Source organism: Macaca nemestrina, chromosome 14, assembly GCF_043159975.1.
Source record: "Macaca nemestrina isolate mMacNem1 chromosome 14, mMacNem.hap1, whole genome shotgun sequence".
Lineage (NCBI taxonomy): Eukaryota > Metazoa > Chordata > Mammalia > Primates > Cercopithecidae > Macaca > Macaca nemestrina.
This window is the reverse complement of record NC_092138.1, coordinates 62,556,008-62,583,641: the sequence shown is the minus strand read 5'-3', so window position 1 is coordinate 62,583,641 and position 27,634 is coordinate 62,556,008. Positions and strand designations below refer to the sequence as shown.

At 40.9% G+C, this 27,634-nt stretch overlaps 1 protein-coding gene and 1 pseudogene across 7 annotated transcripts in view; both read left to right on the top strand.

Moving 5' to 3' along the window:
* Positions 1 to 27,634, top strand: part of LOC105485653 (aprataxin) — a 99,734-nt gene that overhangs the window by 35,157 nt on the left and 36,943 nt on the right. For 6 of the 7 annotated variants that reach the window (XM_071077902.1, XM_011747986.2, XM_071077900.1 and 3 more), the window contains 4 exons: positions 1,345 to 1,404; positions 2,852 to 3,078; positions 13,099 to 13,202; positions 14,357 to 15,246. In XM_071077902.1, the coding sequence (XP_070934003.1) occupies positions 1,345 to 1,404; positions 2,852 to 3,078; positions 13,099 to 13,202; positions 14,357 to 14,511 (546 nt within the window). In that variant the 3' untranslated portion in view covers positions 14,512 to 15,246. Of the gene's footprint in view, positions 1 to 1,344; positions 1,405 to 2,851; positions 3,079 to 13,098; positions 13,203 to 14,356; positions 15,247 to 27,634 lie in introns of those variants that run through there. The other variant, XM_071077901.1, reaches the window with a different exon arrangement.
* LOC105485779 (transcription elongation factor A protein 1 pseudogene) lies at positions 3,085 to 10,212 on the top strand (annotated as a pseudogene).

Here is a 27,634-nt window from a genome sequence, read left to right as displayed (position 1 = left end):
TTCCTTTATGTGCTTTTTCTTAAATTCCTGAGGTAAGCCACTTGAAGGTAGAGCAATAATGGCAGTGTGCACTTAACACTGAACAACTAAAATGGATCAGTTGTTTATGCATCTATAGAAGGTTTTCATAGATCATGTAATTCATATGCTGATGTCAAAGTGGAGAATTGGTCAGGCTGTAGTTGGAGTGAGAGAGGGCAAAGAAGGTATGACTCATACTCTGGCATTTCTCACCTTCATCTAGACAGCCAGCTGTGAATATAGGAAAGCTGGCTGGGTGCAGTGGTTCACGCCTGTAATCTCAGCACTTTGGGAAGCTGAGGCAGGCAGATCACTTGAGGGTCAGGAGTTTGAGATCTGCCTGGACAGCATTGTGAAACTCCATCTTTATTAAAAATACAAAAATTAGCTGGGCGTGGTGGTGCACGCACGCTTGTAATCCCAGCTACTCAGGAGGCTTAGGCAGAAGGATTGCTTGAAGCTGGGAGGCAGAGGTTGCAGTGAGCTGAGATGGTGCCACTGCACTCCAGCCTGAGCGACACAGCGAGACTCCGTCTCAAAAAACAACAACAATAAAATATGGCTGGGTGTGCTGGCTCATGCCTTTAATCCCAGCACTTTGGGAGGCCGAGATGAGCAGATCACCTGAGGTCAGGAGTTCGAGATCAGCCTGACCAACATGGTGAAACCTCCTCTCCACTAAAAATACAAAATTAGCTGGGCATGGTGGTGCATGCCTATAATCCCAACAACTCCAGAGGCTGAGGCAGGGGAATCGCTTGAACCCGGGAAGCAGAGGTTGCAGTGAGCCGAGATCACGCCATTGTACTCCAGCCTGGGCAACAAGAGCGAAACTCTGTCTCAAAAAAAAAAAAAAAAAGAAAAAAAAGAATATAGGGTCGGGTGTGGTGGCTCACGCCTGTAATCCCAGCACTTGGGGAGGTGGAGGCGGGTGGATCACCTGAGGTGAGGAGTTCAAGACCAGCCTGGCCAACCTGGTGAAACTCCATCTCTACTAAAAAATACAAAAATTAGCTGGGCGTGGTGGTGGGCACCTGTAATCCCAGCTACTTGGGAGGCTGAGGCAGGAGAATCACTTCGGAGGCTGCAGTGAGCTGAGATCGTGCCACTGCACTCCAGCTTAGGTGAGACAGAGCGAGACTGTCTCAGAAAAAAAGAATATAGGAAGGCAATGGAGTGAAGTAAAGTCAAGTGAATCTTGTTTAATTCTCAAAAACTAAGTTTATTTCCAAGTTTAGTTGTGCTGTCACACAGTATTAACTATTGCCAAATTTAATTATTGGCATTTATAATTTACATTGCTTGTTTTTTTTTTTTTTTTAGGAATCACTGGGCCACTGGAGTCAAGGCTTGAAGATTTCTATGCAGGACCCCAAAATGCAGGTCAGAATACAATTTTGGAATTTCAGTACCTTTCATGTTGTAAATGACTACTCCACAGAGGTCTTAATTACAAATGAAATCAAAGGATGTCAGTCTTTCGGAATGAGATTCATTTCACTGGGCTTTTCTGTGAGAACAAGAGGTTTTTCCCATTGGCAATAAAGTAGCAACTGGAATTGTTTGGAGAGAAAGCTAAGTTCTTCAAATGAATATCCCCTCTACCTTGTCCCTTTTAAACTTCTGGGTACTTTAAGGGAAGTTGCATTAACCTTAGTATGGTTCCTTTCAGGGGAGCATCAGAGATAATATACTGTGACAGTAGTACTGTGCTGCCCTGGCATTAACAGTCAGACATCCCTGTAATCCCAGCACTTCGGGAGGCCGAGGTGGGAGGATCACCTGAGGTCAGGAGTTTGAGATCAGCCTGACCAACATGGAGAAACTCCATCTCTACTAACAATATAAAAAATTAGCTGGGCGTGGTGGCGCATGCCTGTAATCCCAGCTACTCGAGAGGCTGAGGCAGGAGAATCGCTTGAATCTGGAGGTGGAGATTGTGGTGAGCTGAGATCACGCCATTGCACTCCAGCCTGGGCAACAAGAGCGAAACTCCATCTCAAAAAACAAAAAAAACCCCAAAAAAACCAAAAAAAACCAGGCATCATCCTTGAGGAGCCTTTGAGTTACACTTCAATTACATTCCTGGTTGACAAGGGGCAGGTCTAATAGGGCTCACTGGAACCCATGTGTATGTGTCACACAGTCTGCCATGTTGGAGTGGAGAAGGATGCTTTTGAATTTATGCCTACAGAGATTTTACATCAGATCCTTGGGAACTATTTTGTACTATGCATCTTCTGTGTATTCTGTGTAGTGTGGTGGTTGAAAACAGACTCTGGAGTCAGCTAGATCTGAGTTGAAATCCTAGATTTCCCTCTTAGGAACTATGACTTGTGCAAGACACTGAACCTATCTGAATCTCAGTGCTCTCATCTCTCAAAACTGGGCTATGAAAACTATTTACGGGCCGGGCGCGGTGGCTCAAGCCTGTAATCCCAGCACTTTGGGAGGCCGAGACGGGCGGATCACGAGGTCAGGAGATCAAGACCATCCTGGCTAACACGGTGAAACCCCGTCTCTACTAAAAAATACAAAAAACTAGCCGGGCGAGGTGGCGGGCGTCTGTAGTCCCAGCTACACGGGAGGCTGAGGCAGGAGAATGGCGTGAACCCGGGAGGCGGAGCTTGCAGTGAGCCGAGATCGCGCCACTGCACTCCAGCCCGGGCGACAGAGGGAGACTCCGTCTCACAAAAAAAAAAAAAAAAAAAAAAAAAGAAAACTATTTGCACAAGATTGTGAGAATTAAGTGACTTAGAGAATATAACAACCAGGCACACAGAAGATTCTTAGTAGATGTCTGCTTCCTTCTCTTGTGTCCCTCTGCTAGGTTTACAAAGATGAGCAGGCGGTGGTAATAAAGGATAAATACCCGAAGGCCCGTTACCATTGGCTGGTCTTACCATGGACCACCATTTCCAGTCTGAAGGCTGTGACCAGGGAGCACCTTGAACTCCTCAAGCATATGCACACTGTGGGGGAAAAGGTGATTGTAGATTTTGCTGGGTCCAGCAAACTCCGCTTCCGATTGGGCTACCACGCCATTCCGAGTATGAGGTAAGCCATGTGGGTAGTGCTGCTGGCTCCTGGTTCTGTCCAGGTGGGCAGATAGATTAAGCCTGGGCTTGCTGAAGGCACTGATTGCACTGAGGCCCAGGGAAGTGGGATGGAGTTTTTCCAAAGCAGGTGGGCTGAAGCCTCAATCTCTCTGCCTGACTTGCATGCAAGCTCTGAGTTCCCACTTCTGCCTATAATTCAGTTACATTTGGTTCTTTGTTCCTCTCAAAATATAAACCTTCGAGAGCCTAATATATGAACTAGATGAAGCAGCTTCGTTATCCTCAGATGAAGAATTGTGGTCAGTGGCTTTTATCAGATTCTTCAAAAGCATCTGTAACCCCAGAATGATTAAGGACCATTACTCTGAAGGAAACAAACATCATAGACTTCTGTAATGACAGCTTAGTAGATGCAGGATTTGAAAATAAAATGAGAGAAAAGTGTAGAATCTGTTTTCCTATGGCTTATGCCCAGAAGGATTCAGAAAGGAATGATTGATTTCTTTCAAAGGATACAAGCAAGGTGGATCTCCATGATTCCTTTGATTTAAGCAATAAGATGATGAGTCTAGATTTTAGAGTTTTTATTTTGTTTTTTTAAAAACTGTGATAGAATATACATAACAAAATTTACATTTTAGTCATCTTTAAGTGTACAATTCATTGGCATTACTATATTCATATTGCTATGCAGCTATTATTACCATCCGTCTCCAGAACTGTTTTCTCTTCCCAAACTGAAACTCTGTACCTTAAATAATAACTCTCCATTTCCTCCTCCCACTCGTGGCAACCACCATTGTACTTTCCTTCCCTGTGAATTTGACTGCTCTAGGTACCTCATATTGGTACCTACATACAGGGACATACTTGTCCTTTTGTGACTGGCTTATTTTAGTTAGCATAATGTCTTCAAGGCTCATCCATGTTGTAGCATGTGACAGGATTTTCTCTGCTTATTTATTTATTTATTTTAACTACCAACACTCACATTTTATTTAGGTGAACAATTACGACTTAGGTTATTGGCCACTTTAACCAAATGAAATCTTTGTGCCAGATTTTTCCCTAGTCAGTACTGATTCTTTTAAATTGAGGCATAACTTACATACAATAAGTGCATAAGATGCATAGTTTGATCAGTTTTCATAAGTGCGTACAATCTTGCCACTATCATTCTGATTAAGATACAGAAGATGTCTTATCTTTTCATCCCAGAAAGTTCCCTTTTATCCCTTTCTAGTCAATCCTCCCTCAAGCATTGCTTTTATTTCCTTCAGCATAGTTAGTTTTTGTCTCTTCTAGAGCTACCACGTATAAATGGAATCATACATTGCATACTCTTTTTTGGTCTGGCTTTTTTGGGTCAGCATAATTTTGAGATTCATGTGTGTTATTATGTGTATCATGGACATATGTACTTTATTTTATTTTTTCCCCTTGAGTGAATATTTAGGAATCCCAGCCTGGGCAACATGGCAAAACCTGTCTCTACAAAAAATACAAAAAATTAGCCGGGGGTGGTGGTACACACCTGCTACTTGGGAGGTTGAGGTGGAAGGATCACTTGAGCCCAGGAGGTTGAGGCTGCAGTGAGCTATGGTTGCGCCACTGTACTCCAGCCTGGGCAACGGAGTGAGACTCTGTCTCAAAAAAGAAGAAGAAGAAAAAAAAGAATAAATATTTGGAGATGGAATTGTTAGGTCATAGGGTGGATGTATGCTGTACCTCACTTTAAAAATATATTTGTATTGTTAAAGCCTGATTTGAAAATTTAGGAGGGAAAGTCACCCACAATCCTGTTTCCCTAATGCAGAGCCCCTGACTAACAGAGCCCTTGGCCACTGAGCCCTTTTCACATAGTGATCATGATGCCCTTACCTTTTTCATATAGTGAATGTTGTCATGCTATGGAGAATGCTTACAGCAAGAGCTGTGGTAGGTATATATGGGAGGCAAATTGAGCCAATAAGCAAAGTTGCTATTTATATACCCTTTTATATTACTCTGTATGATGTAATTTTGAATAAATGAACATGTTAGAAAGGAAAAGGTGATAAGTAAATTTATTTTTCCTAGTGTAAAAGTAATGTTTTCAGTTAAGAAATAAAAAATTAAGTATGAAAAAGAACAAAGACCTTCCATAATACTAACTGTAGATAACTAAACTATAGACCTTATTTGAATTTCACCAATTTTTCCTGTATTGTTCTTTTTCTACTCCAGAATCCAATCTCACATTTCATTTATTTGTTCTCTTCTTAGTCTCCCTCAATCTGTGACAATTCCTACTTTCCTGGCTTTCGTGACCTTGACACTTTTGATGAGTACTGGCTAATTGTCTTTAGGATGTCTTTTAATATGGGTTTGTCTAATTTTTTTTTCATGATTAGGTTGACATTATCCATTTTTTAAATCACTGAAGTGATGTTTCTGATTGTGTCCTTCTCAATATATCATATGGGGGTGGCATGATGTTGAGATCATTTATTACTGGTTATGTTAACCTTAATCATTTTGTTAAGGTGGTGTCTGCCAGGTTTCCACCTTCAAAATTGACTGTTTTTTTTTTTTTTTTTTTTTTTAATTCATGAATATTTTGGGTTAGATATTTTGAGACTATGCTACTATGTCTCCTCAAACTTGCACCCAATGATTTTAGCATCTACTGGTTCATCTTGCCTGTAATAGTTATTGTATTGGTATTTATTCTATAGTGACTTTATACTTCCTTCACCTAACTTATTGGTTGAAATTATTCTGTGTGAACCAGCTGTTCCGTCTTTCTCATTAGTTCTTTATTCAATCATTTAATAGTATGGACTCATGGATGTTTATTCTATAGGTTATAATTCAATACTATAATTATTTTGTTGCTCAAATTGTTCAGCTTTGGTTATTGAAAGCCCGTTTAGGTCAGCTCTTGTGTGACTTTGATATGCCTTCACCATCTTTTGGGCAATTTATTTTCTGGCCCCACAAGATGTTCCAGGCTTATCTGGAATGAACCACTTCTCCAAAGAGCCCTAGGTCTTGGGCCCTAGGTTTCTGTCAGAGAAGTGGTTGATTCCAGGGTGTCCTTGCGTCTAGGTCCTCTCAGCCAATAGAGCCAGAAATACCTGTATGAATCCTAACCCATACACACACACACAGCCCTATAATTCTGTGTTTTTTTGCCTTTATTTGTATGTGGAAAATCACGAGTTCATACTGGTATCTCTGACACCATTCCAACTCTGTAAGTTTCATTCTTGTTTCCCTTTTTCCTTTTTTGTAACTGCTTTCTCCAACAGTGAGAAACCTGGCTCTCATTAGTTTCAATAAACTCATTTACTTGTTCAGTCCTAGTGTACCCATAAAATAGTCGCAGGATTCTTAACCCATACCCCTGTGAGAAAGATATTTACTGACTAGTGTACAGTACTTGCCTATAGTTCTTTTTGTTTTTAGCCTTACCGTATCTAGTCAAAACACTGTTCTCCAAAGCTAGGTTAGCTACTGTATTTTCTTCCTCAGCCCCTTTAGTGTGGTTTCCTCATTCATTTGTAATACAGCTATGCTTATTTATTAGTGCTTGTATTTCATTTTGGATTCTGCACACATGTTGATTGATTTTGATTACTTATTGGGAGAATGTGAAATATTACTGATTTTAAGAGTGAAAACTGTTACACAAAAAGGCATTCTACTTGGTTTAACAAGTCCAAAAGAGAATTCCTGATTTTCTTCCCCAAACCTGCTTTTTCACCTAACCTTCTTTATCTCAGTAAGTAACACCGTCCCAAAGCAACAGGCAGCCCATTAATAAGTTGTTTGTTCTATTCCAAAGTGCATTCAAAGTAGGATTGCTTGTTGCCGTCTCAGCTGCTACAGCTCAGCTCTAGGGTAGGCTGTGATTTTCTGGGCTAGACTGCTGTAGCAGCCTCCTTAACTGGTTTCTCCCTATCTGTCCTTTCTTCGCACAATAGTCAGAGTGATCTTTTAAACATGTAAATCAGGTTGCCCCATGGGCTTGGTTTGTGAGAAAGGGCCTGGTCCAGTCTGTCAGGACTACAGAGGCTTGTTTCTTGCCATCCTTTCCACCTTGGGTTTACAGAGGCTTGTTTCTTGCCATCCTTTCCACCTTGGGTTTACGCACTTCTCACCTCCATCTGGCTGGGTGTGGGGAAGACCTGCCAGAGCCACAGAAGACAAGGTCGTTCCCATTGCCAACTAAATGGACAAGATGGTGCAGAAGAATACAGCTGATGCATTGGATTTGCCAAAGGAGCTTAAAAATATTCCCATGACCTTGGAATTATTACAGCCCAGAGAAGAATCAGAATATCAGTTAATGCTAATGGCAAGCAGCATAAAGAGGAAGAAGTTTTATCTTCAACAGTCTGTTATGAAATCTGGGAAAAAGTTACTATCAACCAAGAAAGACCCTGAAGAAAAGAAAAAAGAACCTGTAGTAACATTGCAGAATAGCCCTGAAGCGAGAGAAGAAAGTAGCTCCGGTGGCAATGCAAGCAGCGGAAAGGGTGAGACAAATGCTCTAGATACTCGTGTTTCATCCTTTATTCAGGAATGAAGCACTTCTGACTCTGCTTGGTTAAAGTGTTGGGAGGTGCTTGCTGCAGCTCTCCGAACAGGAGATGGCTACACTGCTATTGGAACTGGTGAGGAAGAATTAGGATCTCAAATTGAGGAGACTGCATATCAAGAAATTAAGGAATATAGATACAAAATGCAAAGGTGGAGTATGAAGTAGGATATCAAATCTTAAAGAGCAAAGAATCCAAATTTAAGGGAAAATGTACCATGTGAGAATATTCCTAATGTCTTATTTGCTAGAATGATGGCACAGGAAATGTCCAGTGATGGGCTCAGAGAGATATGGAAAAACTTGACCAAAGAAGCCATCAGAGAGCATTAGGTGACCAAGGCAAGTGGAACCCAGAGTGGCTTGTTCACATATACAGATATAGTGCTGATGGACTGATAACATTTGTTGTCTGTAATGAATGTGGACGTCAGTGGAAGTTCTGTTGAGCTGGAATAACTACCAAAATATCTGGACTATTTAGAAATTAGATTTTGTACGTTCATTGCAGCACTATTCACAGTAGCAAAGACTTGGAATCAACCATGATTGATGCCCATCAGTGGTAGACTGGATGAAGAAAATGTGGTACGTATACACCATGGAATACTACACAGCCATAGAAAAGAACGAGAACATATCCTTTGCAGCAACATGGATGGAGCTGGAGGCCGTTATCCTAAGTGAACAAACACAGGAGCAGAAAACCAAATATCACATGTTCTCTCATTTATAAATGGGAGCTAAATACAGAGCATACATGGAGACAAAGCAGGGAACGACCGACACTAGGGCCTATTTGACAGTGGAGGGAGGGAGGTTGGGGAGGATTGAAAAACTACCTATTGGGTACTATGCTTATTACCTGGGTGGCGAAATAATCTATATAGCAAACTCCTGTGACATACAATTTACCTATATAACAAATCTGCACTTGTACCCCTGAACCTAAAAGTTTTAAAAAGTTACCTATATTAAATATATTCATGATAGAAAAAAAAGGGAACCAATTTGGTAGTTAGCAAAACATAAGTTATATCCAAAAAAATATGCTTTTAGCAGTGTGATGGGACAGAAGCCCAATCATAGTAAATGGATCAAAAAGTGAGTATTAACAATAGAGCTTTAGGGTTTGCGTATCACCAGTGTAAGAAAGTGGATCATGAAAGTAGAGTCAGCAGAAACAGTGCTAATCTGGCTTGTAGTTAAGGGAGAATTGTAGCTTTTTCCTGTCCTGCTCTCCTATCCCCCACCATGGATATTAAAGGTAGGAGGATACATACCATAAATGTTTATGGGACAGGTGATACCTCATTTAAAAATCTGCTAGCTATTATTGATCAGAAATTGCACTTGAGCTTTATTTCTTTCATTTCATCATCTTAGCAACCCTGTAAAGTAGGTATCTTCACTTCCATTTCGCAGATACGGTTGTTGGGGCTTAGAAAATGATAACCCCAAATAAAGGCCTCAGAAGCAAAGCTTCTCCTCGACCTTCTCCTGCCCCCTGTGTCTTGCCCCTCATTTTCCCCCTAAGCAAGCCATAGAAACTATAATTCCTCTTTCTCAAGGCAGGTTATAGATACTAGAACCTTTCTTCCTCAAAGCCAACCAAAAAACCCAAAACATTACTCTAACCTTCTTTTCTATGTAGACCTGGCTATAAAGAAGTTCTCTGATCTACTTTGTTTGATAGTAGGTCATGAGACTGCCATTCGCATACCTGGGAAGAAGGAATGCTGCACAAAGAGGTTAAGAAGAATCTGGACAGACAGACCTTGCTGGGTTTCCCCACTCAGTCTATTCTCATTAAGTTGTATACCCTTTTGAAGGAATAATGGTTTTACAGAGGCTTTTCATTCTTCAACAAACCCAAGTGTAAAAATGGATAGTTTTCCCTGTATCTTTGCATCTTCATTTGGAAGACTCCTGTGTCACATAAAACTTGGATTAAATAAATTTGTTATGCTTTTCAAAAAACAAAAAAAAGATGGATTTTGTAATTAGATTTAAAACTAGGCCAAGCAACTAGTTTTCCTATAAATTCTATTTTTAAAGCAGCACACTTGGGTTAGTCCTTGTTTTTGACCCAACGCCCCTTCTTTAAATACCTTCTTATATTGGAGACCATATGATAATTGTATGGTATCTGTTTCAGTTTTTTTTTTTTTTTTTTCATTTTTTCTCTTTTCTTTTTCTTTTTTGAGACAGAGTCTCGCTCTGTCGCCCAGACTGGAGTTCAGTGGCACAGTCTCAGCTCCCTGAAACCTCTGCCTCCCGGGTTCAAGCTAGTCTCATGCCTAAGCTCTCTGAGTAGCTGGGATTACAGGCATGCGCCACCATGCCCAGCTAATTTTTGTATTTTTAGTAGAGATGGGGTTTTGTCATATTGGCCAGGCTGGTCTTGAACTCCTGGCCTCAAATGATCCACCTGCCTTGGCCCCCCTCCAAGTGCTAGGATTACAGGCGTGAGCCACTGCACCCAGCTTTCTTTCCCCGTTTTTATGAATGGATTTTTTTTTTCTCATTTTTTGTTTTTGCTTTTGTTTTAAGAGATGGAAGTCTCACTCTGTCTCCCCGTCTGGAGTACCGTGTCAAGATGATAGCTCACTGCGGCCTTGAACTCCTAGGCTCCAGGTATCCTTTTGCCTCATCCTCCGAGTAGCTGGGGCTATGGGTGCGCCACCATGCCTGGCTAATTAAAACAATTTTTTAGAGATGAGGGTCTCACTGTTTTGCCCAGGCCAATGTTGAACTCCTGACCTCAAGTGATCCACCTGTCTCAGCCTCCTGAGTAGCTGGGATTATAGGTACAAGCCACATGCTTGGGTCATTTTTATAAATTGATATGAAACTTTTATCAATTAAAATTCTGTAATTTATTTTTATCTCTTTCTTAAGTGAAAATGTACCTTGACTTTTTTTTTTTTAACAGTTTGAAACATGCAGTAGAAATTCTCTGTTAATACATAAATGGAAATTACATTTTTTTTCCATATTGGCATGTATCTACAAATATTAAAGGAAGAGAAAAGGTAATATGATTTTAGATTTAACAAATATGGTGTATATTCAAATAATACTTGACCAGCTTATCTAAATTGTACATAATATTTGAACTAGCATATGAATTTGATTTTAATTATGTTCACAGGACTGGGATAATTAGATATTATTTTGCATCTGTAACTGTAATCATTTCTTGTAATTTCTTGTGCAGGTGTATTGTACTTAATAGATTTTACTTTTGGAAATATGTTGAAATTAGCTTAGCTTTGTTTATTTACTGTTTGACTGTGTATTTTCATTTTGGAGAAGAACACTGTTTTAGTTTAGGAGACTTTTCAAGAGTGAAAACTTCTGATGATTTTTTTCCCTCATGGGAAGAAATACTGGAAATAAAATGTTAGTATAATGCAGTTATTGTAAACAGCCTATGACTTGATTTTGATTTGGAAACCTATACTGACCAAGTATTAAGCTTAAGGATTGTATAAATCATTAAAGCTGTGGTCTTTTCATATGGAGGTTGATAGATAATTTTTTTGTCTTGAGCCTTATTTGGTGACTTTCTGTTCATGTAATTCATCATGTGTGAATAAGGTTGTTGAACAAACTGAACACATGGGCTATAACAAGTAGTTATTTTTTATTTTTTATTATTATACTCTTAAGTTCTAGGGTACATGTGCACAACATGCAGGTTTAATACATAGGTATACATGTGGCATGTTGGTTTGCTGCACCCATCAACTCATCATTTACATTAGGTATTTCTCCTAATGCTATCCCTTCCCGAGCCCCCCACCCCACCGACAGGCCCCGGTATGTGATGTTCCCCACCGTGTGTCCAAGTGATCTCATTGTTCAGTTCCCCCATATGAGTGAGAACATGCAGTGTTCTGATGGTTATAGCAAGTAGTTATATAGTACAGATCTTTCCATTACATTTTATTGTTTAAACAAAACAAAATTTGTTTTTCTGTTAGGAATAAGAAAAAAATGGTTTTTATATAGGTTCTTAGGGTACACTTGCAATACACTTACCGGCCACTGCTGCAAAGTCTACGTTTTGTTGTGCTGAATCTGCATTCTATCAGATACCTATGGAAAGACCTCAGTATATGCTTTGCAGTCTGCTTTGCTCCCCTTTTCCAGTTTCCTGTTGCAAATCATTTTGATGTAATACAGAAAACAACATTTGAATATCTACATGAAGAATTGACCTACCAGTATCAGCCCACCTCTACTTTGTCAGTTCATAGTGAAATCTTTTATCATTCCAAAAATAAAGTGCATTTTCTTTTTTCTTTTTTTTTTGAGACGGAGTGTAACTTTGTCACCCAGGTTGGAGTGCAGCGGCAGGATCTCAGCTCACTGCAACCTCCGCCTTCTAGGTTCAAGTGATTCTCCTGCCTCAGCCTCCTGAGTAACTGGGATTACAGGTGCCTGCCACCACGCCCAGTTAGTTTTTTGTATTTTTAGTAGTTAGTTTCACCATGTTGGTCAGGCTGGTCTTGAACTCCTGACCACAAGTGATCTACCTGCCTCGGCCTCCCAAAGTGCTGGGATTACAGGCGTGAGCCATCGCACCTGGTCGCATTTTCAAAAGAATGAATTTAAGAATAATAAAATTAAAATAGGCCCACTTTTAAATTGTGGTCCATTTTAAAATTTGTCATTCAAATTTTTTGTTGTTAAAAATATATATATAAATCAGATAATAGCACTCTTTGGCTGAAAATCCTTCAAGAGCTTCCCAGTAGATTCAGAATAGAATGCAAACCCCTTGTTGGCCTTTAAGAGCCTTTATGACCTGGCTTCTGCCTCGTGTCTGCTGCTTGGCTGCAACAATTCAGGCCATACATTTGGGCCATATTACCTTTTTTCTGTTTCTTAGTTGCCCTGAGCTTTTCCTCATCTCAGGGTCCCTGCTCTTGGCCTCCTCACTTTCTGAGACACTCTTCCCACAGACCTTGCTTGCCTGGCTGATGTCTCAGTTCAAATCACTTCCTGGGAGATGCTTTCCCTGAACACTGTTAACTAAAGAGGCAGCTTCTACTCCCGGGCACTCTATCCCATTTTCCTTATTTTTTCTTGGCAATGTTAATTCTTTAAGTTTTTGTTGTTGTTTGCTTATTATTTGTCTTTCCTCATTAGCATACAATTTCTATAAGGACAGAGGCTTTTCCCATTTTGTTTCTTGCTAAAGTCTCAGTGCCTGTACCTAGTTATTGGCCATAGTACCTACTTATTGAGCGTTGAATATTCTTAAGTAAATGAATGAATCAATTGAATTAAATGGACATACTATCAATTCAATAGTATGAATATTCAAAGAGTATGAATACAATGTACTCATACTCTTTGTCCTTTTGATTAAGCCATAGTTGTTAAAGAGTTTAATGCTCAGTTTTTTTTTCTTTCAACTAGCCATGTACATCTTCATGTGATCAGCCAGGATTTTGATTCTCCTTGCCTTAAAAACAAAAAACATTGGAATTCTTTCAATACAGAATACTTCCTAGAATCACAAGGTAAACAGTGTTGCTTGGTTTTCACATTTGTTTCGTTTTCTGAGCTGTTCTTATATTTAATTTGGTTGTTTCCCTGAATAACAACCTGACCTCAAAAACCTATGTACAACTTTGTGTTCTCTACAAAGCGAGCCCTGTGCCGGGCGCGGTGGCTCAAGCCTGTAATCCCAGCACTTTGGGAGGCCGAAACGGGTGGATCACGAGGTCAGGAGATCGAGACCATCCTGGCTAACACGGTGAAAGACCATCCTGGCTAACACGAGACCATCCTGGCTAACACGTCTCTACTAAAAAATACAAAAAACTAGCCGGGCGAGGTGGCGGGCGCCTGTAGTCCCAGCTACTCGGAAGGCTGAGGCAGGAGAATGGCGTAAACCCGGGAGGCGGAGCTTGCAGTGAGCTGAGATCCGGCCACTGCACTCCTGCCTGGGCGACAGAGCGAGACTCCGTCTCAAAAAAAAAAAAAAAACAAAGAAAAAACGAGCCCTGTGAAAAGAAACTGGATTATTTGGATTGTAGTATTATTGCCACTTTGCTGTGAGTTGTCTTCTTGGGGGACCTAGAAAGCTATTATGTCAGGGTCAGTGTTTTATTGTGACAACAGGGGACTTAAAGGCTGCCGTGAGGATTAGTGGAGTTCATGGATAAGAAAACTGTGGACAATTCTTTGTCTCTTCTGCCATCAGTTGGGTATGAGCTTCAGGGCTGCCTCCTGTCAGGAGTGGTGAAATAGCAGGGGGAAGGCTGTGTATATGTAGAAGAAAGCATTTCCTGGTGTGTAATGCTTTCTTACACACCAGGAAATGCTTTCCTGGTGTGTAAGAGCTTAAGCATTGCTGGGGTGTTCACAATGGCAGCTGGCATTTACCAAGGGCCAACTAGAGGTAAAGCACTGTGATGAGCTCTTGACAAAGTAATATGGATTGCCTAGAGTGTGTCCTGAAGGAGTGTATTATTTCAAAGGTCGATTGCTCCTATTTATAATCTGATTAAGCTCATTTTGCCTGAGGGAAGTCTAAACTAAACTTACCGAGCTTTAGAATACCTGGCCTGGCATACTGATTGGAGTCATGTTTTTTATTTTATTTTATTTTTGGTATCTCATATGGGTTTTCCAGAGTAGCTGGGATTTGACTTTTCTTCCTTGCCTGCAGCTGTGATCGAGATGGTACAAGAGGCTGGTAGAGTGACTGTCCGAGATGGGATGCCTGAGCTCTTGAAGCTGCCCCTTCGTTGTCATGAGTGCCAGCAGCTGCTGCCTTCCATTCCTCAGCTGAAAGAACATCTCAGGAAGCACTGGACACAGTGATTCTGCAGGGCCTGAGCTGCTGCCGCGGTGTGGCCCACTGGAGCAAACTGCTGGCATCTATTCTGGGTTGCTTGTGAACTTCTATCATTTCCTAAATGAAAACATGCGGCTTTTTCACAGAGTTTATTCTGTTATTGAGTGGCCACAATGCAGAGTCGCTCGAAGTAGTTCAGGATTAGGAATTGGGGTTTGTCATAGATATATTCTCTGGTGAGGGTGGCTGGGATATACCTGACTCACCATCTTCAGGACCCATGTCAGGTCTGACCATTGGGAGCAAAGCTATGTTCACACTGACCTAAGGGAGAATATGAAAGCAGTGGGCTGGTTATAAATTTATGTTTCTTAGATTTATCCTCCACCTCTGTAGGCATGGACACCCTTTAATCAGAGCACCTAGAGTGGCCTCTTGTTTATCCTAAAGATACTGATGGGCCTTGTTTTCTGTTAGTCTGTTATGTAATATTATTCTTTTCCCTTCCTTCGTGGGGAGGCTTACTTTGTCCAGTCCTTCCATTCCCTTCTATCTTAGATTACCTAAATGTTCCCTTCTCAGGAATTCTGTCTCATCAGTTCTTCACTGTGAGCAAAGAGGCTAGATGAGGGTGTGGGGGGTTGGAGTTTTCTTCTAATATCAAGGGTTCCTGGCTGTGAGGAAACAGCCACATGTTCGTCATGATTCAGCTGTGAAGTCGTTTTGGACCTGTTGTCTGAAAATAAAGTTAATTTGTTTGAGGCATCTCTCTTAAGTAGGTGGAAACTATTGAAGTTCAGCTGACAATTACAGCATAGGCTCTAATGCATGAAAAGGTGGTTGGTGAATGAAAAAGTTGCACAGAGCCACTACTTTATTTTTCCTTGAGAACAAATTTGGATAAAACAGTTGTATTCAGTTGTTTTTTGGGATAATATTAAACTAAAGGTGAAGGGAAAGCTAAAAAGTTGTTTTTGATCAAATTGTGGATATCTTTGGGGGTGGGACTTTTCACTCAAGTTGTGAGAAAAAAGTAAACACCCTTAACCAAAGCGTCTTCTGGAGAGAAAAAGCCACAGTCCATAGAGACATTTGACCTTTTCGCAAACAAACAAGATGCCACAGTGGTTACTTAGCATGGGTATAGTAAGAATTATATAATTAATGATCATAGCCGCTTACATTTGTCTGACTCCTATGTGTCCTGCATTATGCTAAACACTTTACTCAAATGATCTCATTGAATTCTCTCTGTACATAACTCTATGAGGTTAGGTGCTATTGTTATGCCCCTTTAATGGATGAGAATCTCATATTCTATAATGGGTCCTGGGCACCATCCAAATTTGGTATTGAGTCTGATGCATCAACTCATTATTTTTCCGATCAGTTGAACAGTATAAATGCAAGACTAACAGCAGAAGCCGTAGAACCCAGGGGCCTCGGACCTGTGCTGATCAAAAGCTTTCCGTGGCATTTCATTGATTTCCCTGAGATCAGCCAGTTCCTTTAGCCCTTTTTGTCCATCTCTCACTACCCAATGTCTTTCATCTCTTTTCTCTGCTCCTTCTGCACTCCAGGATTGTAATCCTTAACGTCATTAGTCCATCCATCCACAGTTCTATCTGGCTTGATGCTGGACCTGTGGGCCTGCTCGATTGTCTGTTTCCTCTCCTGAGGTGGTTGTCTACATACACTGTGGCTCCTGGAGGTTCTTCCCCAACCCAGCTGCAGAGGGCATGTGGCCTTTTCTTTGCAGTCATCAGGTAGCAGGCACAGAAACTTTTGAAAATTGGTTGGGCATGGTGGCTCACACCTGTAATCCCAGCACTTTGGGAGGCCGAGGCGGGCAGATCACAAGGTCAGGAGATCGAGACCATCCCGGCTAACACAGTGAAACCCTGTCTCTACTAAAAAAAAAATTAGCCAGGTGTGGTGGCAGACGCCTGTAGTCCCAGCTACTTGGGAGGCTGAGGCAGGAGAATGGTGTGAACCCAGGAGGCAGAGCTTGCAGTGAGCTGAGATCGCACCACTGCACTCCAACCTGGGCGACTGAGTGAGACCCCATCTCTTTTTTTTTTTTTTTTTTTTTTTTGAGACGGAGTCTCACTCTGTCTCCCAGGCTGGAGTGCAGTGGCCGGATCTCAGCTCACTGCAAGCTCCGCCTCCCAGGTTCACGCCATTCTCCTGCCTCAGCCTCCTGAGTAGCTGGCACTACAGGTGCCCACCACCTCGCCTGGCTAGTTTTTTGTATTTTTTAGTAGAGATGGGGTTTCACTGGGTTAGCCAGGATGGTCTCGATCTCCTGACCTCGTGATCCGCCCGTCTCGGCCTCCCAAAGTGCTGGGATTACAGGCTTGAGCCACCGCGCCCAGCCTGAGACCCCATCTCAAAAAAAAAAAAAAAAAAAAAAGAAAAAAGAAAAAGAAAATCATACGCGTATTAGTTAAGAACAGGCTCTGGATTCAGACCTGGGTCCCAATCCTAGCTTTGCTACTCAGAGCTGAGGGATCTTAGGTAAGTTACTTATTTTCTCTGAACTTCAGAATTCACATATGTAAATGGACATAACAGAGTTGAGTTATAAGGATTAAATAATTATGTAAAGGGTTTAGCATAGTATCTGGCACGGAGAAGGACTCCATAAATGTTAACTGGAAGCCTCTGCTTTTATCTCATTGGAGGCTGGGAAGGAGGATTCACCTGATCCATGCCTCTCTGCATCTGAATCCTTACTGCTGCTGGAAACTTTATGAATATGTACTCCATGTACTCCTTAGATCAGAATTACTAGTTTACCTTTTAAAAAATGTAAGCACTTGGGCTTTACCCAAGAATTACTGAATCACAATCCTGAGGGCCTAGGAGTCTTCATTTTAAACCATTCAGGGTGAACTTTATTTTATTGAGGTTTCAGAACCACAATATAAATGAACCTTTGGCTTCAAAGCACCTTGCATTTCTGAAGCTTACGGATTTGGCTGTGTCCTGCCAGGACACAAATAACATTTTCTGGTTAGCTGCCTGGGCCTGTCATAGGTCTGCCTTCCCTCTGCTGTTTCAAGGTTATTTCAGAGTCCGGGGAGACCTCCGGCATTAGCTGAAGGGGAGTCCCTCATTACAGGGTTCTTCAGGAGTTTGGCAGAGCTCCTTTGGCCCCAGGCTCTTAGGAGCCAGGTCTGGAGATGACTTCCCCTCAGTGGCTCCCATTCCCTCTTCATGCCCAGAGATCAGTCCAGTGGCTTGATCTGGGACCTGTAATGAACACTGCCAGCCTTAGGCTCAGAGTGTATTTTTCCTTCTCTGGGTCTGTCTGAGATACCCAGGTACAAATGGTCCTTGTAGGGACCAGATCATACTTCAGGTTAAGGATGTCTTCAGATTCAGGGACATTTTCTAGAGCCTGGCATCTGATAGTCACACAGACTGGACATGGCTGGATATCAGAGATTCAGGACTCATCTGTCATTGTTGGCCTGACTGTTTCCCTCTGCTTCCAACAGCTCCAACTCGGAGGGAGACTTTCGCAGGACTCTGAAGATTCTACCACAGACTAATTTTTAAAAATGTGATGAAAGCTGTGAAACCTGCTTTTCAGCATTATGAATATTTACACATTTTGTATGTGTTACCAGGGAGTTTATGGAGCCACTGAAGTGCTTCCATAGGGTCTATGGACCCTAGTTTAAGAATCTCAAGAGAAAAGATTAATCACCATGCATCTGGGATGTACAGGAGGGGTCTCAGGTCACTGTGGAGGACTAGGCGCCCACCACCATGCCTGGCTAAGTTTTGTATTTTTAATAGAGATTAAGTTTTACCATGTTGGCCAAGCTGGTCTCAAACTCCTGAGCTCAAGTGATCTTCCCACCTCGGCTTCCCAAAGTGCTGGGATTACAGGCGTGAGCCATTGCGCTAGGCTTTTTCTTTTTTAAAAAAATATTTTACCAACCAAGAAAAAGCATTGTAGTTCTGGCACAAGTTGAAAGCTGACACAACCCACTGCTCCCACCCCCAACTTGTACTGTTTGACATTTATTGGAGAAAAAAACTATCATTTATTCACACTGAAGAATTAGTTACTGGCCAAGGACCTTTTGTAGAATCTTCTCCAGAAACTGTAGGAGGTCCTCTTACAATGCTGATTGGAGTTGCCAGGGTCCAGAGGCACCTCCATGCCCTGGGTCACCAGACCACCAGCCTTTGTGGCTCTTTCCCCAGCTGCATTCTGGAGGTAGGAGGCTGGGCCCAGGGCAGAGGAGGGGGCATCTGGGGCTGTCTGAAGAGCCAGTTGAGCAGCTGAATTCTTATCTACTATCGACAGTATTTCCACAATCACAGGCATTCCCTAGGTTACAAATACATTGCTCAGAGACTAGGAACTGGAAACTTGCTTTTGAGAACCCGTAAAGTGGAAGATGTTCATGTCAAAGCAAGAGGGTCAACAGGTCAAATACTAAAATGTGGTCCTTCCAGCTGGCCAAGCATTAGGAAAGAGACCCAAGATGTGGGAGGGAGGCCCCAGTAGGTATCTGAATCCCCCACATCCCTGCAGTAGCTCAAAGCCTCTATGTCCCCTTTATGTGAATGAGAAAAGGCACCCCCTGCAAGCAGAAGCTTTTAGCTCACACTCACTTGAGACTGAGGGCCATATAGGGTGCAACTATACAATCTTACCGTGTGGGGTCCCTGTTTCTCATGAGGTTCTCTAGGAAAGGTAGGTTTTTTGGTTCTCCATCATGTGTCCAATGAGATTAGAAGAGTGTGGAACAAAACAGGCTTCCAATAAAATTTCATTGAGTGAATGACACCTGTATGAATACACTTGGAATGGATGTAGAAAACACAACTTTTTCTGTGACATCTGAATTTGATTCGCAAGCATGTTGTTCAGTGAGTCTGCATCTTTGCCCTTAGAAACAGTTTTTATTTTATTTTTATTTTTTTAAAAGTCCCTTCTTTTCACAGGTGTTGATCTTTAATTTTTTAAATTTAAACATTTTTTCTTGCCTTCTTCATTTTTCCTTCGTAGGACTTTGGAAACATTCTGATAAACATCTTGCTGCCATTGATTATGGGAAAAAAGTATATCTTACAGGTTAGAATTAGTGGAACATAAGCATGTTAATGTTTTTCCACAGAATGTTCCAAATCTTTGCTAACAAAGCAAGTGATTAGGGATTGGAGTTTTCCGTATCTTTTCTACGAATGGTCTATTTTCGGGGCTTATCCATGTGTGACCACCAGATGGCAGCATTTGAACAACAAATTTTTAATTGTCTTTTACAAGACAAAGCTGTTTTTGAAGCCCTTTTATATATCTTATGTTTCAGAACCAATGCTTCAAAACAATATAAGGGGCTTTTAAAATAAGACCGATGTGTGTGTAACGTATCTCCTAATTAAGATAGAAGTTTGAGGGAAAACCAGTGTGTGGGTCAAAATACAAAACATACACGATTGATTGCGAGGCTGTTTGGCTGAGAGGTGAAATGGACTCTAAAGTTGGCTGGAAGCTGGGTGCGGTGGCTCATGCCTATAATAATCGGGAGGCTGAGGCTGGTGGATCATTTGAGGTCAGGAGTTCGAGAACAGCCTAGCCCCTCCTAGCCAACATGGCAAAACCCTGTCTCCACCAAAAATACAAAAATTAGCCAAAAATTAGCCAGGTGTGGTGGCATGCACCTGTAATCCCAGCCACTTGGGAGGCTAAGGCACAAGAATCGCTTCAACCCAGGAGACAGAGGTTAGTTACTGTGAGCTGAGATTGCACCATTACACTCCAGCCTGGGTGACAGAGCAAGACTCTACAAACAAACCCCCAAAAACGTTCTATTAAAAAAAATAATAAGTTGGCTAGAGCCAAGGTTGAAGCCTGATTCTGGCACTCATGAAGTGGACCTTGGGGCATGTCAAATGCATGGTAGGCATTTAAAATATGCTGGCAAATTTTCTTAATTTGACCCCAAGTTAGTGACTGTTGTTCTCGTCGCAAGAATACCTGGGAGTAGCACTGGAAGCAGACACGCGTTTTGGGCATATTCTTCAAAAATGGCATCATTTTTATGTCGACAACTGCTAAGTCGCTGGGGGTCAGATATTAGAGGAAGCACTGTCAAAGCAGGATGGTTAATATACAGAGAAGGTAAAGGGCTATGTCTGCATTTTCCATGGGCCAGCTTCCCAGCAAACCTCCTTTTGATAAAAGAACCAAGCCTCATCTGTCTTCCAGCTCTTCCAAGCCTTGTGTCTTTTAAGCAGGCAGAATAAAAGTTCCAATGCCAAATAGTACCAGAATATTAAAATTGAAAAGGACTTTATATACCAGGGGTCTTGACGTTTTGAGGGAGTCATAGATCCAGAATTTGGTGAAGACGATAGCCCCTTTCCCATATGTTTTGAATGTAATTTCAAGGGAAGCACCCCCAAAATCAATAATCCTTGGATTTCCTAGGGCATATCTTCTCAGCTGGGGTGTGTGTGTGTGTGTGTGTGTGTGTGTGTGTCCCCTAGACTCTAATTATTTTGAACCAACTGGCAGTCCTTTTTTCCAGACTACACACAGAAAGTCACTCTGCTACCACTAGGCATCTAATCTCTCCGGTGCTTTGGGGCAAAGTTTAATCTCTTGCCTGGAGAATCTGTGAGAACTCTTGATTCTAGTAGCCTCTGATGTTCCATTGAGGGATTTGAAACATAGAAGTGATTGTTATAACATCAGCAACCAACTTATGTCCTAATTAAACATCAAGAGTGCTTGCATTCCCAACTTCATGCTGAGAGAGAATATACTAAAACGTTAATTAGCGGTCCTCTCTTGGTGGTAAGAATGTGGGTAATTTAAATTGTGTTATATTGTTGTGCATGCTTCTAAACTAGCTACAGTGAATACATATTTGGGAGTGTGAAAAAAGCCTCAAATTTTATTTTTAAAAAGTGATAGGTCACAAAGGAATGTAATCAACATTCAATTATTTATATTAATAGCTGATAAAAAGTGGCTAATAATTTATTTTACAAATAATGCTAGTTCCATTCGAGTGTTCTGTGGCCCTCCAGAGACAGGCATCCTACAAGGCCAAATTTGCTTGAGTCTGAGAATGACACACATGAAGATAATTCTTCTAATCTGATGGATCTGATATTCCTAACACTAGATCTAGAAAAATAGTGGCTTTTTCTCTGTTTGGCCCTAACCTCGATGTCTGCGAGACACCAACTACATTTTAGTTATTCAAGATTGCCATCCATAGCAACTTCCTGTTTGTACTTACAAATACCTTTCACCATCCATTGAGATCCCATGATTTCTCTTGTAAGTTATGTTGATATGAAATGTTATGTTAAGTTTCCAAATACTGAACCACCTTGAATTCTGGGGGTGAATCCTCTTGGTTCCGTAGGGCTTCTCTTTCAGTGTTGACTTTGGCTCTGAAACATTCATGATGGGATGGGTTTGGGGAATAAGATTTATAGATTGATTTATGTATTTGGCCTTGTCCCCAGATTTTGACAAAAGTATCAGGAAAAGGGGAAGAAAAGATGGAAAATGAGAAGAATGGTTAGAATTTTGGCTTGTTGGATCAGTTCCCAGAACATCCTTTGTGTTAGAGAAATCAAGTAATGAGAGAAGTGGAAAGAAACCAAAAAAGTTACTGAAGCTAGGCCGGGCGCGGTGGCTCAAGCCTGTAATCCCAGCACTTTGGGAGGCCGAGACGGGCGGATCATGAGGTCAGGAGATCGAGACCATCCTGGCTAACACAGTGAAACCCCATCTCTACTAAAAATACAAAAAATTAGCCGGGCGTGGTGGCGGCGCCTGTAGTCCCAGCTACTCGGGAGGCTGAGGCAGGAGAATGGCGGGAACCCGGGAGGCGGAGCTTGCAGTGAGCCGAGATCGCGCCACTGCACTCCAGCCTGGGCGACAGAGCGAGACTCCGCCTCAAAAAAAAAAAAAAAAAGAAAAAAAAAGTTACTGAAGCTAAACCAAGCTACATAGTGAAGAGAGAAGGGGGAGAAGGACTAAAAAAGATATGTGAGGTGAATATTTGGGGCAGACTTTGAGGCATCTGGGAAGTGGGAGCTTTGGAGTGCTCTGAGAGATTTGGGGAAAAGAAAGGGATTTGAGGAAGGGTTGGTCTCTCTGGGTATAAATGAGTCCCTTTTAATATATTTTGAGAGATGCAAGCAAAGATTATATACTTGATTAATTTTTTTTTTCCTCTTTTTGGTAGAGACAGGGTCTTACCATGTTGCCCAGGCTGGTCTTGAACTCCTGGCCTCAAGGGATCCTCCCATCAGCCTTCCAAAGTGTTGGGATTATAGGCATGAGCCACTGCACCTGGCCTTTTTTGGCCAAATTTTGACTTCTGTTGTTCCTATTCCAATTTCTCATTTCTTACGTTTTGTGTTTCTTCTTTTTTTCTTGATTATATTTGCTAGATGTTTGCTTATATGATGCTATTTTTTAGAAAAGTAGTTCTTTATAACTCTTATTTTTCCCTTTCTTTTCTTTTGCTTTAAAAAAAAAACTTTTGAGTCAAATACAAAGTTCATATACTTCAATATTAAGAATTTTCTTTTGGCTGGGTATGGTGACTTACACCTGTAATCCCAGCACTTTGGGAGGCTGAAGCAGGCAGATTGCTTGAGCCCAGTAGTTCAGGATCAGCCTGGGAAACATGGTGAGACTCTGTCTCTAAAAAAAAGTTAAGAACTTAGCTGGGTGTGGTGGCACACACCTGTAGTCCCAGCTACTCGGGAGGCTGAGGTGAGGATTGCTTGAGTCTGGGAGGTCAAGGCTGCAGTGAGCTGTGGTCATGTGACTGCACTCCAGCTTGGGTGACAAGCTGGAGTCTCTTTTGGGTCTCGAAAAAAAAAACAAATTTTGTTTTTATGATGAATTAAATTTTTAAAAATAATGAAAATATTTATCTCTAGTTTCAGGACCTGAACCATCAGGTTTTCTTGTTTCCATCAGAGAAGTCACATGTCAGGATGCTAAAGTGTTTGACCGTAGGATAAGGCTTTGTTCCTCATATATTTCACAATTTTTTTTTCTCTTTTCTGTTTTTGAGATGGGTTCTAACTCCATCACCTAGGCTGGAGTGCAGTGGCATGATTATAACTCACTGCAGCCTTGAACTCCTGGGTTCAAGTGATCCTCCCACCTTAGCCCACAAATATTGTTTCTTCCTATTTTCTTATACATGAGTAGCCCCTACTACAAAAACACAGGATCTGCCGTTAGTCTTTTATACTTCAGCATGATTTTACAGATCACTATTATCTTTTCCAGACAGGAATTTGCATTTCAATTCTTTTTGTACAACAAAAAGCGTTGTCCTCAGTTGAAGGATTTTTAATTTTAATGAAGTCCAATTTTTAAATTTTGTCTTTTATAAATTGTGTTTTGGTGTTGTAAAGTCATTGCTAAACCCAAGGTCACCTAGATTTTCTCCTATATTATCTTCTAGGTGTTTTATACTTATATGTTTTATATTTGTCTGTGATCCATTATGTCTATGAGTTAATTTTTGTGAAAGGCGTAAGATCATTATTTAGATTCATTTCCGTGAATGTCCAGTTGAAGCATTTTTAAGCATTACCAGATGGCGAAATTTTTTTTTTTAGTGAGAAAAGACATTTATTTTCTTATGTAAAACATATATTGTATATAACAGTAATGACATAAACTGATTTATAAAGAAGGCAAAAATAAATAATATTCAGAAAAAGCTGATAGCAGTAGAAATTTAAAAACTGAAAACTTTTTTTTTAATTGAAAACAATTTTTTTTCAAAAAATTGAAATGAATTCTTGCTCTCGTCCCCCAGGCTGGAGTGTGATGGCACGATCTTGGCTAACTGCAACCTCCACCTCCCGGGTTCAAATGATTAGTGATTCTCCTGCCTGGGCCCCACAAGTAGCTGGGATTACGGGAGCCTGTCACCACGCCTGGCTAATTTTCGTATTTTTATATATATATATATATATATATGTATACACACACACACATGTTTTTTAAAATTATACTTTAAGTTCTAGGGTACATGTGCACATCATTCAGGTTTGTTACATGGGTATACATGTGCCATGTTGGTTTGCTGCACCCATTAATTCGTCATTTACATTAGGTATTTCTCCTAATGCTATCCCTCCCCCAGCCCCCCACCCCACAACAGGCCCCGGTGTGTGATGTTCCCCGCCCTGTGTCCAAGTGTTCTCATTGTTCAGTTCCCATCCATGAGTGAGAACATGCTGTGTTTGGTTTTCTGTTCCTGTGATAGTTTGCTGAGAGTGATGGTTTCCAGCTTCATCCATGTCCCTACAAAGGACATGAACTCATCCTTTTTTATGGCTGCATAGTATTCCATGGTGTGTATGTGCCACATTTTCTTAATCCAGTCTGTCATTGATGGACATTTGGGTTGGTTCCAAGTCTTTGCTATTGTGGATAGTGCCACAATAAACATATGTGTGCATGTGTATAGTAGCATGATTTATAATCCTTTGGGTATATACCCAGTAATGGGATCTCTGGGTCAAATGGTATTTCTATTTCTAGATCCTTGAGGAATTGCCACACTATCTTCCACAATGGTTGAACTAGTTTACACTCCCACCAACAGTGTAAAAGCATTCCTATTTCTCCACATCCTCTCTAGCATCTGTTGTTTCCTGACTTTTTAATGATTGGCATTCTAACTGGTGTGAGATGATATCTCAATGTGGTTTTGATTTGCATTTCTCTGATGACCAGTGATGATGAGCATTTTTTCATGTGTCTGTTGGCTGCATAAATGTTTTCTTTTGAGAAGTGTCTGTTCATATCCTTTGCCCACTTTTTGATGGTATTTTTTTTTCTTGTAAATTTGTTTAAGTCCTTTGTAGATTCTGGGTATTAGCCCTTTGATAGATGGGTAGATTGCAAAAATTTTCTCCCATTCTGTAGGTTGCCTGTTCACTCTGATGGTAGTTTCTTTTGCTGTGCAGAAGCTCTTTAGTTTAATTAGATCCCATCTGTCTATCTTGGCTTTTGTTGCCATTGCTTTTGGTGTTTGGTCATGAAGTCCTTGCTCATGCCTATGTCCTGAATGGTATTGTCTAGGTTTTCTTCTAGGGTTTTTATGGTTTTAGGTCTGATATTTAAGTCTTTAACCCATCTTGAGTTAATTTTTATATAAGGTGTAAGGAAGGGATCCAGTTTCAGCTTTCTACATATGGCTAACCAGTTTTCCCAGCACCATTTATTAAATAGGGAATCCTTTCCCCATTTCTTGTTTTTGTCAGGTTTGTCAAAGATCAGATAGTTGTAGATGTGTCGTATTATTTCTGAGGGCTCTGTTCTGTTCCATTCATGTATATCTCTGCTTTGGTCCCAGTACCATGCTGTTTTGGTTACTGTAGCCTTGCAGTATAGTTTGAAGTCAGGCAGCGTGATGCCTCCAGCTTTGTTCTTTTGGTTTAGGATTGTCTTGGTAATGCAGGTTTTTTTTTGGTTCCATATGAACTTTAGTTTTTTCCAATTCTGTGAAGAAAGTCATTGGTAGCTTAATGGGGATGGCATTGAATCTATAAATTACCTTGGGCAGTATGGCCATTTTCACGATATTGATTCTTCCTATCCATGAGCATGGAATGTTCTTCCATTTGTTTTGGTCCTCCTTTATTTCATTGAGCGGTGGTTTGTAGTTCTCCTTGAAGAGGTCCTTCACATCCCTTATAAGTTGGATTCCTAGGTATTTTATTCTCTTTGTAGCATTTGTGAATGGGAGTTCACTCATGACTTGGTTCTCTATTTGTCTGTTATTGGTGTATAGGAATGCCTGTGATTTTTGCACATTGATTTTGTAGCCTGAGACTTTGCTGAAGTTGCTTATCAGCTTAAGGAGATTTTGGGCTGAGATGATGGGGTTTTCTAAATATACAATCATGTCATCTGCAAACAGGAACAATTTGACTTCCTCTTTTCCTAACTGAATACCTTTATTTCTTTCTCTTGCCTGATTGCCCTGGCCAGAAGTTCCAACACTATGTTGACTAGGAGTGGTGAGAGAGGGCATCCCTGTCTTGTGCCAGTTTTCAAAGGGAATGCTTCCAGTTTTTGCTCATTCAGTATGATATTGGCTGTGGGTTTGTCATAAATAGCTCTTATTATTTTGAGATACATTCCATCAATACCTAGTTTATTGAGAGTTTTTAACATTGAAGGGCTGTTGAATTTTGTAGAAGGTCTTTTCTGTGTCTATTGAGATAATCATGTGGTTTTTGTCGTTGGTTCTGTTTATATGCTGGATTATATTTATTGATTTGCATATGTTGAACCAGCCTTGCATCCCAGGGATGAAGCCCACTTGATCATGGTGGATAAACTTTTTGATGTGCTGCTGGATAAAATTCAGTTTGCCAGTATTTTATTGAGGATTTTTGCATCAATGTTCATTAGGGATATTGGTCTAAAATTCTCTTTTTTTGTTGTGTCTCTGCCAGGCTTTGGTATCAGGATGATGCTGGCCCCATAAAATGAGTTAGGGAGGATTTCCTCTTTTTCTATTGACTGGAATAGTTTCAGAAGGAATGGTATGAGCTCCTCTTTGTAATTCTGGTAGAATTCGGCTATGAATCCTTATGTTCCTGGACTTTTTTTGGTTGGTAGGCTATTGATTATTGCCTCAATTTCAGAGCGTGTTATTGGTCTATTCAGAGATTCCACTTCTTCCTGGTTTAGTCTTAGAAGTGTATATGTGTCCAGGAATGTATCCATTTCTTCTAGATTTTCTAGTTTATTTGCATAGAGGTGTTTATAATATTCTCTAACTGTAGTTTGTACTTCTGTGGGATCGGTGGTGATGTCCCCTTTATCATTTTTTATTGTGTCTATTTGATTCTTCTCTCTTTTCTTTTTTGTTAGTCTTGCTAGCAGTCTATCAGTTTGTTGATCTTTTCAAAAAACCAGCTCCTGGATTCATTGATTTTTTTTGAAGGGTTTTTTTCTGTCTCTATCTCCTTCAATTCTGCTCTTAGTTATTTCTTGCCTTCTGCTAGCTCTTGAATGCGTTTGCTCTTGCTTCTCTAGTTCTTTTAATTGCGATGTTAGGGTGTTGATTTTAGATCTTTTCTACTTTCTCTTGTGGGCTATAAATTTCC